Raw genomic sequence first — 16,060 nt, 5'->3', positions numbered from 1 at the left:
CCCCGACAGAGAGGCAGAGAGGTGTCTTCTGTTATGCTGCGTGTATGTTTGTATATTCAGTTTTGTTTGTAACGGGTCGTGTGATTGGCTCTGTTAAACACAGCGAACGCTGACGAGCTTCAGCTTCCTGTGGAGGAACATCAGCTGACACCCGTCTGCTCCTCTGTGGTCTCGTCAGTCAGCCGCAGAGTTACAGGGATTCACAGAGCGCTCTGACCACCGTCTGCTCAGCGTGTCAGCGCAGCCTCGCTGACACCACACGGACATCAAGCTTCAGAGGCAGGAAGCAGGGACTGACTCGAGCTCCTGGGACATCATTGAACCCTAACAACACGGTGCACTGAGCGCAGGCTCGACTCCCGGCCTGCCCATCATTTGATGCACGTCGCCCCCCGCCCCCTGTCTCTCTCCAGCTGTCCCAGTGAAGGCAAAGCCGAGAAATAATCATCTTTAATTCTCCCAAAAACATCCTAAAGAAGGAGAACACGTCTGATGTTTGACAGACAAAACTACATGAATGTGGAGCATGTGTTTGCACATGTGAAGCGTGCACTTTGCACATGTGTTACAGGTGCTTTTGGAACATTTTCTGGGTGAAAGGTCAAAGCCCTTCCTCATGAAAATAACGCAGCTTCTCCCCACGCTCACAGATGAATGTTGCGGATCTTTCCGGGTCTGCAGACGGAGACAAAATGCATCAGGCTGAAGGAACCTTTAAGTTCTGAGGGAAGTTCCTGGTACTTACAGTTCCAGGTTCTTTAGGTGGAAACGTGTTGTTGAGTTATCTGACTCAGATTGAAGATGTTCTGAAGCTCTTTTGAATGATCGTTTTCTGAAACATTTCTGGTTTAATTTTTTAGGTTATATTTAAAATGTTTTATGTGCATCACTTTTATTCTTAAAGTGAGTCACCTCCTGAGCAGCACGTACGTCCTGCTGAACACGTGCAGAGTGTAACGCTTTGCTGGTGCAGCAGTTCAGAGATCTGATCTGGTTTAATGTTGGTTACTATCTCACGTGGTCGAGTCGAAGAGGCTGAAATCCCCCAAACAGCTGCAGACTCCTTCTTTAAACTTTAACATCAAAGTGAGGTCAGGCGTAAGCGATGAATCAGGGCGTGTGTTCGGCGTGTGTTCTGGCCCTCGCTCATATGATTTAATTTCTAACATCATGACGGAGAGACGGATCTGTGTGATGAATGTGTTACAGCTGGAGAGGAGGAATGTGTCCACACTGATGTGAAGCAGCCGCGTGCAGCTCTCAGATCAGTTTCACCTCCTGTATTATTAAGAGGAGGCTCGGGTTAGTGGTTCTGGACTCGGCTCAGCACCGACTCGGCAGCTCTGAAGTGTCTCCAAGAGAGAAAGAGGAACTTTATCCTGAAGTACCTCCCCGAGCTCACAGAGAGCATCAGAGAGGAAACATTAGTGTTCAAACGTCGTGTCACGGAGCCTGCGCCGCTCGTGTGTCACCATCAGGTCAGAGTCAAACACTGACTGTGTGTGATGGTGACGCATGAGAGGAACAAGCTTCTGTACCTACGGTGAGCTTTAAGCGTGCGTACCAGGGTCCATGTTAAAATCAGAACATTTAAAGTATAAATATGAGCCTGGGTTAAACAGCCGGGCTGAGTCTGCGCTCATGTGACTGTGTGCTGAGCAGCAGGACGACCTGCTGACACTTCTGGAGGGCTAAAAACAAAGCAGTCTTTCACTTCCTGTAGAGACAAAACAAACAGCCGTCCTTCAGCTGCAGCCGTGAAGCATCCCAGACGCTCAGAGGTCAAAGGTCAAATACACAAGAGTCACACCGACTAAAAGCAAAGACAGTTTGTAAGAAAACGAGCAAAGTGGAAGTGCAAAGGAGGAACCTTTTTGTCTTCTCACGTGTAAACTCACTGGGCTCAGAGTTCAGGTTCATCCGTCTGGTTTTACTCATCTCAGCCGGCCTTTTTCTTCCACCACAGTCTGGTTGTTCTTTTTTAAGCGGCTCCCATCCCAGTCCCTCTCCTCCACTGTCCTCCCCCCTGCCTCCCCCCCCACCTGCCTGGCTGCTGTCCTGGACGTGTCAGGTCTTAAAAAAGACCCACCGGCTGCCATCATCAGGCCCTGCTGCCCCGCCTGGGGTGGGACCGCCAGAGCCGCCCGAGGGAACTGTTTAGCATCCAGCACGTCTTTGTACTGGATCTCGGGCCGGATCATCCTCAGGCACGCCGTCCTGGTGGCGTTGTCGAGCCCCGGCTGCAGCTCGTAGCCCAGAATCTTCACTAATCCGCTCTGGAACGGTCGGATGTTCCTGTCGCGGATCCTCTGCGCCTCCACGGGCTTCCCTCCGTCCCTGAGACAAACCCGGGCCAGATCGTCCCGCCGCATCCTGAGAAGAGCTACTTCCTGCTCCATCTGGGCGCGGCCGAACTTCTCGATCTCCTCCCAGAAGGTCTGATTGAAGGCTTTGTATAAGTACCAGTCTAAGGCGTTCCACTGCCGCAGCTTCTCCCGCTGATCCTCCGTCAGCGACAGGTTGGGCAGCGGCTTTGCTTGTAAACGTCCTCGGCCTCCGACGCCGGCAGCTGCCGCTGCTTTGCCCACCCAGGACCCCCCGATCCCCCCGGCGCTGCTGGGCTTCTGCTGCCGAGCGTTCAGGCTGAACGACACGACGGCGTCCAGCGGCCAGCAGAGGGCGTGCCTGAGCAGGATCATGGACTGGTCGAAGTACTCGGAGACCAGAACGAGCTTGAAGGCTCGGCGCACCATGGCCTTTCCCCGCTGAGCCAGAGCCACGGAGAAGTTAGCGTTGTGGTCCATGCCGAAGTCGAACCACAGCAGGTTGCGGGCGTAGTGGTTGTTACGCAGACGAGGGTCGTAGTATTTTTTAGGGTCGTCCGCAAAGTCGCCCAAACCTTTAGCTTTCCTGAAGGCCGGGGCGACCTCTTTGTAGTAAGCGAAGGAAGACTCGGCGAGAGCCACCGGGTCCCTGATGATGGAGAAGTAGAAGGTGTCTGCAGGCATCACCTTCTCCACCTGCAGAGCACAGGAGAGAGACGTGTTACAGAGAGATGCCACTCATCTGACTGTAGACTGCACAGATTGTGGTGAATAGAAACTGACAGAGAGGCAGGGCCTACATGTCCCAGGATGCATCTCACCAAACACTATTCCATCCCTGCCATCCTCTCTCTCCTCCCCCCTCTCTGCTGAATAACTCACCTCCGGCTTGTTGAACCTCATGTGGTTGCCCATGATGTGGAACTCTACGGCCCTGGGACCTCTGTAACCTTTGACCCTGTGAGCGTTGAAGGGCAGCGGGTATCCCAGCTGGTAGCCGAGGGGCAGGGCGAATCGGAGGTCTCGCTCCTCTCCGAAGCGGTACAGCATGTTGAGCACGGTGCTGCTGGCCGTCTTGTGGGTCTTCAGGAACATGATGTGTGTGTGGGGCTGACAGGAGCCCAGAGAGGGGCCCTGAGCGTCAGGGGACGAGAAGATGGAGCGAGCGGCCGGCTGGACGCTGCTGGAGGGAGAAACAGAGAGCATTTTAAATGTGCTGTGTGGTGTTCACAATCTATTGTAGTGCCTTAGAGCCGCACAAATCAGCAAGGGCTCTAATGATGTGAGGAAAATAAAGTGTAATCCGGGCTGTTTTTACATATTTGTAAAGTCTGAATGACTAATACACCAGACTCCATTGATAAAAACAGTAATTTAACCTTAAGAAACGTGGAGGCTGCTGGTCGGCCGCTGCACCGAATGGTTTGTTTTTTTGAGTGACTTTTGTATTTGTCATGTTTAGCTTGAAGCCAAAACATGTTTTGTGTAACAAACAATTTAGAGAAAAATCTAACAGATCAAGTAAGTGGTAGATCAGCAGCTCCTGTGTCCTGAGAGGTAAAATCACTGTTTTTCTGAATGGAGTCTGGTGTGTGTGCAGAGAGCGATGTAACGTCTGTGTGTGGTTAAAACAATCATCTTCCTCTGTAACAAAAAGGTCTATCTCTGTAGGGATCCTTTCTGTCATGTTGTCACACACTTAGAAGAACAATCTGAGCCTGTCAGTGGAAACAACAAGAACTGTTAGTGGACGACCTTTGACCCATCAAGGATTATGTTGCAGCCATTACAGCCTGTTTCCCTGCTGCAGGATGAACACATCTACTGGAGACACTCACACACTTTTTGGACCTGAAATCTGACTTCTGTTTTTAGAAGCTTCCTGTACAGGTGGCGACAAAACCGTTTGCTTGCGCCTGTGTTTTCGGTCGTATTGCACTGCCCCGCCACAGCCTGCGTCAGCCGGGCTCGACTGCATCGGTCGGTTAAAGTGTACCCAGTTTTTTTTTGCTCTGCAACCTGAGCCTCCCTCTGGGCCTTAGAGCCAGATGTTCAGAGGGTAAAGAGTTACTGGAGAACGTTGCAGAGGCCGCGTGCAGCACGAGGAGGGAGCGCTATGAGAGTCAGACTGAGGCTGCAGAATTAATGAGTGTGTGTACTGGAGCTAATACCTCACTACTTCAGGGTTAATGATTGACCTCATAGAGGTCACTGTGGTTAAACACTAATAAGAAGGTCTCAGACAGAGCGTTAAAGTCACTGCAGCGTGCTGAATGTCTCACTCTGTGTGAGAGCAGCACTAACCAGGTCTTCTATTATATTTGGCCCTTTGTGGTTCTGCTTGTTCGTTGGTTCAGAACATGAAGCCCCCCGTGTATTGGTCGACCACCTGTCTGATGTAAATGTGTCATGTTGGTCGTCGCCATCTTGGATTTGGAGCCAGAAGTGATCATATTTGTACGAGAGCTGCAGAGGAGTGATGGGCTAGCTAACGCTAGGTTAGCAGCTATTCTAATGAAGCTTTGTGAGCATGGTGCATCTGTACCTGACAGTAACTATGATGTAAGTTGTGATGCTAATTATGGCTAGCTAAACACAGCCCGAACACTAAACGGGACATGTTTCAGGTCGCCATGGTAGCGACCTGTCAATCACAGGTAGCCCCGCCCTAACCCCGCCCCTCTTCCTGGTCTGTGTGACTCTCAATGGGAGCATCAGTGACTAAATGAACATCATGCTGTGTTGAAGAAGAAACTAGAGACTGAGACCATAAACTCATTAGGAACATGTTTACTGAGGGAATAAATCAGGAGTTTTCTCATAGACTTCTATAGGATCACTCTTCTTTTACCACTTGGACATTAGAGAGAGTGCTTCCTCTCTTCCTTATGCACCGTGTGTGTTTGGTGCTGAAGGCTTGTTACCTGCTGCAGCTCTGTGTGACTCAGACAGAGGAGGTGTGTCTCTGCAGACGAAGCAGCCTCTTACTCTGACATGTACTTTCCCCTCACTGCTGAAGACACCGAGAGAACACGGTGAACCCGTTAGTCTAAAGTCCCAGCATGCTGCAGGAACGTACCGCTGCATTCTTTAAAACCCCACAGTGTCGTTTCACCGTGACAACAGACGCTTGCGTAATCCACTTGAAATATGTCCTGAAGCCAAAACTGAGCATGACCCGCAAGACTTCCCCCACATGTAACATCTTCTTTGTCTCCGTGGTGCATTCAGGGGCTAACGTATGTATCAGTCATGTCCCTGCTGGGTGTGCATGTCTGCTCTGTTCTGTGTCACACCGAGGGGAAACATTCAGAACGAACACATGGATCTGACAGATCTGAGGATGATAAATAACAACAGAAACTTCCTCTAACACTTTTATAAATGATAAATGTGCTGCTGCTCGCTCACATGTTTAAATACGCTCACGTCTGTGTACCTTCGCTGCAGAGGTGTCACGTGATCAGACGTCCTCCCCGTGCGTTCAGCTCCTGCATGTGATTGTTGTTGTTCATGAGCGGACTGTGGAAACTACATCCAAATAAAAGCTCTATTTTTGCATTGTTCCTCTCTGTGGTTCTCGTGGTGGTCACAGTCACATGACGAGCTGACCACTGTAAGAGGACGCCTCATGCTGCTCGCCTTTCTCTCCTCTGTTGTTGTTTTGGTTAAACGGATCTGAAGAATGTCGAATATGTAAAACAGTTTACACAGACTGCACAGACGTCCACACGGTCAGAGACAACAACGCACGACTTCTGATTCAACTTCCACTGCTGACTGATCCTCTCAGCCTGACTCACAGCAGCTTTTACAACAGCAACACTTAAACCTGTTTCAATTGAATCGGATGCAACTTGTCTGTCAAAGGTCACCACAGTGTGACCCCCTGACTGTGTGAACCTCTGAAGGAACAACGAGCCGTCTCCATGACTCCTGTTATATCGTGTAACAGGCCCAAAAACTTCTCGAAAATGTTCCTTTATATTCTGTTTGTTGAAGTATCTCGGGCTCTCGTTCACAGTGAGGGTAAATTGGATCGTGAGATTGACAGGTGGATCGGTGCAGCGAGAACGTACCTGCCTAAACCAAGCTCCGAGAGCAAGGTGTGCAGTCAGAATAAGAGAGGCACATCTCCCCGACGACGAGTCGGTGGATCAACAAAAGCAGTTTAAAGATTTTAAATGAGGAGCTTTAGTTCCTCATTCCCACTTTGCTCCCCGTCCTGTTTAACCAGGTCGTCACTGCTTTCAGGAAAACTTCCTTCATTCCTCTCCGCTGCCTCTTCCTGCTTCCAATGGGACCAATTGCTGACCAGCCGGTTGCTTTGAACTGCTCTGCCTCTGCGTCCTGATCTGGAGTTCACATATTTGTATGCAGAACCACCAGAGAGTCCCAGAAGCAGATCTGCTGTTTGTGGCACATTATTCTGAATGTTTTCTCCATCCAGGCTGCGAGTGTGAGCGTGTGGAGGCTCAGACGTGAAGACAATGAGAGCCCTTACCTCTTGTTGAAGATGACCCCGAGCAGCTGGCCGGCAAACGCGATGGCCACGAAGAGCAGCAGAGCTTTCCACATCCAGACCGGACCCACCCGGCCACACACCAGCCATCGCAACATCCTGAGGGGGAGGAGGGGGAGGACGGGGGGGGAGGTACAAAGATAGAAGTATGGAGAAGGAGCGGTGAGAGGAGGATGAAGAGGGGAAGGAGGAAGACGAGAGCAGCAGAGATGAATGAGGGATGGAGGGAGAAACAAAGGGAAGAAGAGATACATAAGGAGGGGTGATGTGTGGGAGGAGGGGGGCCAACGGGATGATGTCATAACAGAGGAGACGGACACAGTGTGGGAGAGAGGAGGGAGGGCAAAAATAGAGATAGGGAGACATAGATGAGTCATAAAACCAACATGATTAAGGCATCATCATTAGCATTAGCATAATCGTTAGCATAACACAAATAAGGAGAGACAGTGGAGGATGTGTCTCACAGCAGCTGGGAGATTATCTGAGGAAGCGGGGCGGACGAGCGCGCAGAGATAACATTTAGATTCTGTAACGAGCTTCTGTAACGAGCTTCTGTAACGAGCTGCTGTAACGAGCTTCTGTAACGGGCTTCTGTAACGAGCTGCTGTAACGAGCTTCTGTAACGGGCTTCTGTAATGGGCTTCTGTAATGAGCTGCTGTAACGGGCTTCTGTAACGAGCTTCTGTAACGAGCTTCTGTAACGAGCTGCTGTAACGAGCTTCTGTAACGGGCTTCTGTAATGAGCTGCTGTAACGGGCTTCTGTAACGAGCTTCTGTAACGAGCTTCTGTGACGAGCTTCTGTAACGGGCTTCTGTGACGAGCTGCTGTAACGAGCTTCTGTGACGAGCTTCTGTAACGAGCTTCTGTAACGAGCTTCTGTAACGAGCTGCTGTAACGAGCTTCTGTGACGAGCTTCTGTAACGAGCTTCTGTAACGAGCTGCTGTAACGAGCTTCTGTGACGAGCTTCTGTAACGAGCTTCTGTGACGAGCTTCTGTGACGAGCTTCTGTAACGAGCTTCTGTAACGAGCTTCTGTGACGAGCTTCTGTAACGAGCTTCTGTAACGAGCTTCTGTAACAAGCTGCTGTAACGAGCTTCTGTAACGAGCTTCTGTTACGAGCTGCTGTTAACGTCTGCAGGTGTTTAACACGTTTGTATCTCTCAGACAGAGAGTGTCATCTGAGAGTCCTGTGCACGACCTGTGACCTTTTAATGCCTCTCTTCAGGACTTTCCTTCAGACGTCCTCACAGTCAGACGTTACTCTGAGCCTGGAAGTGGACTTTACCTTCTCGCCTGTAACTGCCCCAAAGACTTTACAGCTGAAGCAAACTTCTCCAGCTCCACCTGAACAAACAGGCCGACAGACGTTTAGCTGCCTTCGCCTGCAGTCGTCACCTGAGCAGAGCTGCAGTCACACTGCACCATGTGATGCAGACAGCCGTCTCCTCTTCCATCAGTTCGTGTTGGTGAAGTTTACAGCCCGCTGCTTCTGCTTTGCTCCCCGTCGTCCTTCTAGAAGTTTAACTATGAAGGAGGATTATGTTTGAATGCTAAGCTAAAATAACCTTTGAGTCTGTCTGCTTCTCTTCTCTCACACTTTCTGTTTTGTTTATTGGATCGTGTGGTTCTTGTTTTCAGCCGCTGACTGAGGTTTGTTTAAAGGTCTGTGGTGACTAAAAGCAGCAGCACGACTCGTTCAAGTGTGTGAAAGTGTAAACTGCACCGCAGCAGCCTGAAACACCTCGATCATGATGTAAGGCACGGCTGAGCTGATAAATATTCAGATTAATCACAGGTACGTGGCAGCGTATCAAGACAAGTCAGTGTCTGTGTGTGGAGCAGGTTTCAGCTGCAGGTTTTGCAGCTGATGAATCTATTTGTAGACGGACAGACACTACACACAGTCTACACCTGCACATGAAACTCCTACATGTGCAGGTAAAGGTGGTTAGTGTTGTCAGTGAGTGGGACAATGTCCAACAGACATTTACATACAACCGTCACAACGAGCTGATGGCAGCTGCTCTGTCACACTGCTGTGTGGTGACACAATAACGACATTAAACAGATACAAACACAGACGCAGATGAAACCACCGACATGCAAACACATCCGAACAACCTGCCACTTCACGTGAAACCATCAGAGTTTCTTTGTTTCACAGAGAAGTTAAAGCTAAACCAGCGCTTCACTCTGACGATGGAGACTCAGTGTGTCAGATGGTTTCATCTTTTTAACCATCCGTGACTTCACAAAAACTAAAGTTTACTTGAAAAGTCCAAAAGGAAACAAAAAGGTCCAAACAATAATCCAAACACATCGGAGAAACACAGGAGACTCTGAGAGGGTTCTCCAACAAGGAATCACAGGGAGAGACGACTAACGCTCCACAGGTAACAAGACAATGCACCTGCACTGAATACACAACTAAACAAGGAGAACGCAGGACAGCAAGAGACAAGCTGACAGAGTAAAACAGGAAATAATAATAACCAAACTTTTTTATAAAATAGTCTGTTTCACTCACAGCGAGAGCTGCGTCCATAGCAACGGTTTACCCTGTAGCCTTCTAACAATGAGCTAAGCTAGCTGTTATCACTCACATTAAATGAGCTAAGCTAGCTGTTATCACTCACATTAAATGGAAACATTTAGTCAGACACGGCGAACAGGACCGCAGGAAGCAGCGCAGCGCCTGATTGATGACATTTTTACCCGACTTCTTTTGGCGAATTGAGATGATTACAGTTAGTCTTTCAGATTCTGTGATCGGAGCCACATGCATAGCAACGGTCTGTTCTTCATAGCAACGGTCTGTTCTTCATAGCAACGGTCTGTTGAATGCTGTGATTAACCAATCAGAATTAAGTATTTAACACAGCCGTGTAATAATAATATAATAATAGCTGTGTTAAAAAATAACTTAAGATGAATAATCAGCAGCAGCTTACTCAGAGATTTGGAGAGTAAATGGCTGATTAATCGTTTGATCGTTATCGATTGATAACCCAAATCACCTGGCGGTGTGGGAAACACTTTATTGTTAAATTCTGACAATAATGTTTTGAAATGTTTTTCTTACTGTTTCTCTTCGCTGACACGGCAAACAGGCCGAGGTTAAAGTACGGGTCTATTTGGTGTAGATTCTTTGACCCTACCTGCGTGAAGAAGACGTCTGTTATTCAGAAATAAAACACTGTGCAGAACAGTGCTCTACCAATCAGGAGCGAGTATCCAACACAGAAACAAAGGGTGCTGTATGATGCTGAAAGTATAATTAGTTTGTTCCAGTGATGTTAGAGAGCATTCAGAGTGCAACGTCCAAATCAGGCTGCAGTTTGATGATGGTGAAAAAGTCAAGAACTGTCGCTGCAGAGACGCTCTCACCTCAAAGCCTTCATTTCCTGATGTAAGAAACCCCAAACAAAAGTGACATCATCATGAATGCATCCGTTTTTCTGTCTGGTTATTTCCCCTGCGAGCTGCAGCCGTCATCACAGCACAGAGTGTGAAGGACACCGAGCTCCTTCTGAAGGCACTCGTGTGTTTTCACCATCATGTGATGATAGTCACCGCTCACAGAGCGTCTCCCTCTGATTATCACATGCTATTAAAATAATATCAAACATCTGTTATGAATAAATAGAAAGCAGGCGCCCTCTAAGACGCCCCCAAACTATGAGAAAGTGTCGTCTACTGTGGCCTAATGTGACATGGCTCTGAGCCCTCCAGGCTGCCATACACACTGGAAATGAGCTTTCCTCCACATGCCTCAGAATAGTTCCCAGTGTGATTTTATTATCAGTCTACAAAGATGACAAAATAATAACCTAAAGGTCCCATATATGAGATGTTTTATGATGACGGAGGTCTAAGTGCTGTGTAAATACTAAGTATCAAAAAGCTCGGCACAGAGAGAACACAGTCTGTGTTCAGAAACCGTCCCTTTAATACAAACTGTCCCTTTAAACGCTCCATCAGTACTTCACTAAGGTTGTGATGTCACAGCTGTACAGTCACCACACTCAGTCGTGCCTCCGGCGCGGCCCACGGCCCGATCACTGCACCAACGCTGCACAATCACTGAATGTCAGGAAGCTAATGCATCACTGCACAGCTTTCTAAAGGGACGACTACAGAAGAGTGAATGAAGTCTATTTATTCTGCGGGTCTGACGTCTGTTCGGCTCGTTTCAGCGCTGACTGCTTCCTCAGTCAGACACAGCACAGCGCAGGATTCTCAAACAAGCTGCCAATCAAATCAAACGATCTCGATACACCAGAGAGAAAAATAACGGCAGTCAAACTGTTCTGCTTAAAGTCACACACATTCAATCAAAGTCACTGCAAAGACCTGAACAGACACACATCTGCAATAATTATGGTTATTATTATATAATAATTTGGTCTTATTGGACTTAGCCAAAGTTACCATGGTAACATGGTGGCCATTTTTCTCTAATCTAAATCTAGAATGTCTTTATAATGTTGGACTGCTGCGTTCATGGTTTATTAATAGTATCAAAGATTTCAATGTGAACTGATTTGATAACTCATTAGGTACACTGCTTAGTCACTGCAGCTAGCTTTAGCATACAACACATTCTAGCTAACATAACTGTAGCTAAAACAGGCCTACTGTTAGCTAGCTAACATTACCATCAGCTACATAACATTACAGCTAACGTCCACAGGATCCGTGTCCGATGTGTTGTGTGCGCCGCGAACTCGGGAGTTGATCGCGCCCACTCAAGTCAATGCTCGAGCGCGCGTCAAGCTGAACAGAGCAGATCGGTCCAAACAGGAAGTAAGACACGAAAACACCACAGAGCATCCGGTCATTTCAAAATAAAACGCCACGTACAGACTCCCGTTTTTATATCCTATCACCAAATCTACATTACGTCATAACCGGTGGCTCGAGGCCAGGAGCCAATCAATCGGTCGCAGGGTCCCAGAGGTTATTCTACAGCATGGACGATGAGAGGGTTATCTGGGAGGAGCAAACTGAGCTCTGTTTGTGTGTTGATGTTATCGCATGATTTTGTTATTTTTTTTATGTAGTTCTCCGCGATCTTGTGATCTCACGAATCCAGCTGCTTGGGGCTGCGCTCCGGTGGGGTAGGGCGCTGGCCGTCTGATGGACCAGAACCATGGCGCACACGGAACACGGCGGAGACAGATCCTGTGGACTTACTGTTATGGTTAGCTAGGAATTTACGCCTTTTCAAACTTCAAGGGTAGCTAGCTAGTGGTTGATAATGTTACCTGTTATTTATTGATAGAACTAGTTCACAAGTTATCAAATAGCCTTTGCTGTTTTATTATAAAATGCGGTTCACCAGGTTTTTCACGATCCATCGTCTCAGGTGCTAAACAATCGCGAGGAGGTGAAATGAAAGCGATTTGTGGACTTCTATATCAGTACCGGCGCTTCCCGCTCCGAGTGGGATGTCAGAGAAAAATGGCCGCCCCGTGAATAAGAGGAATGATTTTGTGAGGTTGTTTCACAATAAAAGCCTCCCTCTTCCCGCACGATGGTGCCCTGTCTTGTGTTTCGGCCCCCAGCCCCTCAGACAGCCCGAATCCGGCCCTGCTCCGAACACACAATAAGAGCGATGATCCACACAGAGGATTCAGTGGCCACCACCCACAGTCTGCACCACCACCACACAAAGGAACCTTCAGATTACAACGCACACACACAGACACACACACAGGCTGTTAAACACATGATGTAACACATGAATAAATGTTGAAGGCCTCCGTTTGCGTGTGAAGGACCCCTCCAGCCCTCCACCCACACCTCCTCCTCTCCCCCTGCAGGATCACAGCCGATTCTCCCAAATCACTGCACCCGGTCCCCGCAAACCCGCAGGTCCCCGTAAACCCGCAGGTCCCTGTAAATCCGCGGGTCTCTGCGGGATCCCGCTAGCAGGCTAACGTTACCTGGCTCTCCGTCTGAAAAGCATCGCTGAGTCCCCGGGCCGGTTTCGGTGACGGTGTTGTTGTACAGCTGCAGACAGCTCCGAGCATCTCGAAGGCTTCAGCTGCAGAGGATCCGGCACAGATCAGGCCATGGACCCGGAGCTGCCCCGCGGACCCACACGGAGCCGGGATCAGGGTTCAGGATGCGGATAGCTCCTCTAGTCCAGACCCGAGTCTCTAACGGATTCCGTTTAGAGCACCGACAGCTCTAACGTTCACTGCTGACGGTCAAGACGCACAGAGTGAGCGGAGAGCGCTGACAGAGAGGCAGACGGAGCAGGACTTCCGGTTGCTTACAAAATAAAAGCATTCTTCGAATACTCCAGACAGGAGAGCCAGCCCCGAGGCAGGACTTTCAAAATACCAGCATGAGACACGAGAGCTGTCAGACAAACCGACCTGAGACCTAAAAATAGACTTATCACCTTATTTTATCGCTATCATGCAGTGAGTTAATTTTACTTCCTGTATCCTCCTCCAGCCTAGCAGCAACCTCCGGGGCAAAATACATGAAATGCAGAAGTGCCAAAAAACAAGTGCCAGTTCCTCTGGTGTCCACTTGAGGCTGCCTCCAGCAGTGAGTCAGTCCCCATAGAGCCCCATGTTAAACTTTACAGCAGAAATAAACATGTTTACAGCCTGGTACAAAAAACAGTTTGGGTCTCTATAGCTCATTTCTGTCTCCATGACAACTGTACGGGGAGAATCTATACAGCTCACCTGTTTACATTATATTAAGGCTTAAAGTGATGCAGCATTAGGGGCGTGGCCTCTTTGAGTGACAGCTGGGAGCTGCTAGCTGTCTGCTAGGTGTCCCCTTAGCTAACTCAGTCACTGAACGTAACCTCTGGGCTGTGTTTGTGCTGTTGGAGCCTTTTGGAGATTTGTTCATGTAAACATCAGACAGATAATCTGTGTGTGCGCTTTACTGGACGAACAGACCGTCCAACACGTCTCACACACTGTTTTTCTAACTTTCATGTATAGCTCTTCTCAAGCTCCGCCCCCTCGTCCAAATATGGTCACCCCTGGATCCAGACATTCATTGTGATTTGTTGCTCCCAGAGGCAGAGATGTTGTCTGACAACAGCTGACGAGTTATAAGATTGCTGCACGTGGCCTTGTATTGCAACTTCAAAACCATCGTCCATCAGGCTTCTCCTTTTTTCCCTCTTTATTGAAAATAAAGGTTCAAAAAAGTAAAAGAGCAACTGCCATTTATATTTCTATTTATGACCAGGAGACTTTATGCTCTTATTCCTTTGAAACAGACGCACTCTGAGGCTGTCCTCTTATATTTCAGATGATGTGCAGGCTCATGCCAGGTTTATAATGTCATGCTTTTATTTTGAAGGCAAAGTGGGTGTGATTTTCGGCGGGCTCTGTTTCACATCTGTGAGCTTGAAAAGCAGTTCGCAGAATCTGACGTCATCATGTGATGCTGACAGAAAGGCATCCAGAGAGAAAGCTTCCTCCTCCACACTCCTGCTTACTCCTCCTGACACCACCTTGCTCCACTTTAGTCCTCCTTACTTTTTGTAATCAGATAAATCTCTCTCCATAACATACTTTTCAGCTCCCCGCGGACAGAGGCTGCTTCACTGTCCTCAGTTAACATCAGGGAAACTAGAGCATCCACAAGAAGCAGCTGTGTGCAGCACAGGTCCACTAAATATGGCACCGTCAGGCAAAGCTCCACCTGCTCCAGTTTCACGTCACAAGTGATTCATATTTACTATTATATAAGTTTTCATGTAAAAGAATTTCTTTATTACCCTCGTTACCATCTTATTAAGCCTTATTTATCTCTAAATTACAGCATAACAATAAAATCAAAGTTATCCTCGCCTCACATCAGAGTGAATTCTTTAACACAGGAAACCTTCAGCAGGGTTCGTTGTCTGTGTCGCTGTTAGCTCAACGGTTATTTTAAGAGCTCACAGACTTGGAAGAATGTGCTGAGAGACAACGAGGCCTTCAGGGCGGAGCGGCAAAAAGAAACATCAGAGTTTTCCTGTAAATTAATGAGACACAAACTTAACACCCGCCTGCAGTGAAGCGAGCCGCGGACAGCATCCCGCTCAGGGGGCTGTGTGGCACCGCTCAGGGTGCAGAGAGGGAACAACAGAGCTGAATATATACCACTAAATGTTTGTTTACTATGACTTCTGGGTAAAAACGTCACGTATACAATTTCAAACCGGACAAACTGGGACGAGAGAGGAAAGGGTTAAGTCTTGTTGCGTTTGTTGGTGTCAGGTCGTAGTGAAGAGTGAAGACTCGCTCAGCCACATACACCAAGCTAAAGCTGTTTCCTGGCATAACAAGGATATTATTCATTAAAGGTAGCGAGATAATGTTAGCATCTATTAGCATCTGTCCTTTCAATTCATGCGTGAATGTGTTTAAAACTCTGCAGTTAGCTGATAATAATTCAGGAACATGCTTCAGTGTCTGAAAGTCTTAGAATGACATTAATATCAATAACAACATTTTCGTATTGGATGATGACATGCTATCGTGCCAAGCCTCAAAACAGCTAATTAGCTATTTAGCTGGGACTGAAAATGAAGGGTAGCTAACACTATGTGCTAACATGTGTAAGCTAGCTAGCACTTGTGTTAACTGCCATGAGAAACTTTTGTTCTGATTTGGCACTGTTTCACCTTCACACTCATTTACTCGGTGATCACCTTCAGGATTTGAAGGATCAGGCGAGGAAGATGAGCTGGTGTTTGTTTTCGTCACACAGCATCAGTGGACATGAGAATAATCTGAGCCGGACTGAGCTCTGCAGAGATCCTGCTGACGGAGATCCCTCTGTGGAAAGTCTGACCTACTTCTTACTGAGGCCGTGAACACAAAAGATCACCTGTTGAACCAGAGAAAGGTGTCCTCTCCTCTTTGCATCATTGCATTAAGTGTGCTAACCCTGCGTCTGCTTGTTTTATTCTCTTCAGAGTGGATCGTTGTAACAGTCCTCAGCGCCCTGCAGGCTGTTTGACTAATAATCTGACTAATAAGATTGACACATGTTCAGATCTAACTGTTGTTGGAGTTTATGAAGTCATGTGATCCTCTCGCTCTCCGTGTTGACTTTAGAATAGAAGCTGTGTGTGATCAATCTTCGACATGTTTGCAGTGTGTCATCTGAGGATTGTTGTCTGTAATCATGTACACACACTGAGTTTGTGTAAGGCTTTGGGACACACACACACACAC

The 16,060-nt window shown here is 48.0% G+C and overlaps 1 protein-coding gene across 1 annotated transcript; it reads right to left on the bottom strand.

The window, feature by feature from the left end:
- Positions 1–29: 29 nt before the first annotated feature.
- Positions 30–12,822, bottom strand: gal3st4 (galactose-3-O-sulfotransferase 4). The gene is made up of 4 exons (XM_069672526.1): positions 12,800–12,822; positions 6,829–6,945; positions 3,207–3,507; positions 30–3,020 (listed from the first exon to the last, which is right to left on the bottom strand). The coding sequence occupies exons 1-4, from the start codon at positions 12,820–12,822 to the stop codon at positions 1,935–1,937; spliced, it is 1,527 nt and encodes a 508-aa protein (XP_069528627.1). The 3' UTR covers positions 30–1,934.
- Between the last annotated feature and the right edge of the window lie 3,238 nt (positions 12,823–16,060).

This window comes from Semicossyphus pulcher, unplaced genomic scaffold (assembly GCF_022749685.1).
Source record: "Semicossyphus pulcher isolate SPU_LCO1_2020_fin unplaced genomic scaffold, fSemPul1.0.p SCAF_21, whole genome shotgun sequence".
Taxonomy (NCBI): Eukaryota; Metazoa; Chordata; class Actinopteri; order Labriformes; family Labridae; genus Semicossyphus; species Semicossyphus pulcher.
The sequence above is the reverse complement of the archived record's forward strand: the minus strand, read 5'-3'. Positions and strand labels throughout refer to the sequence as shown.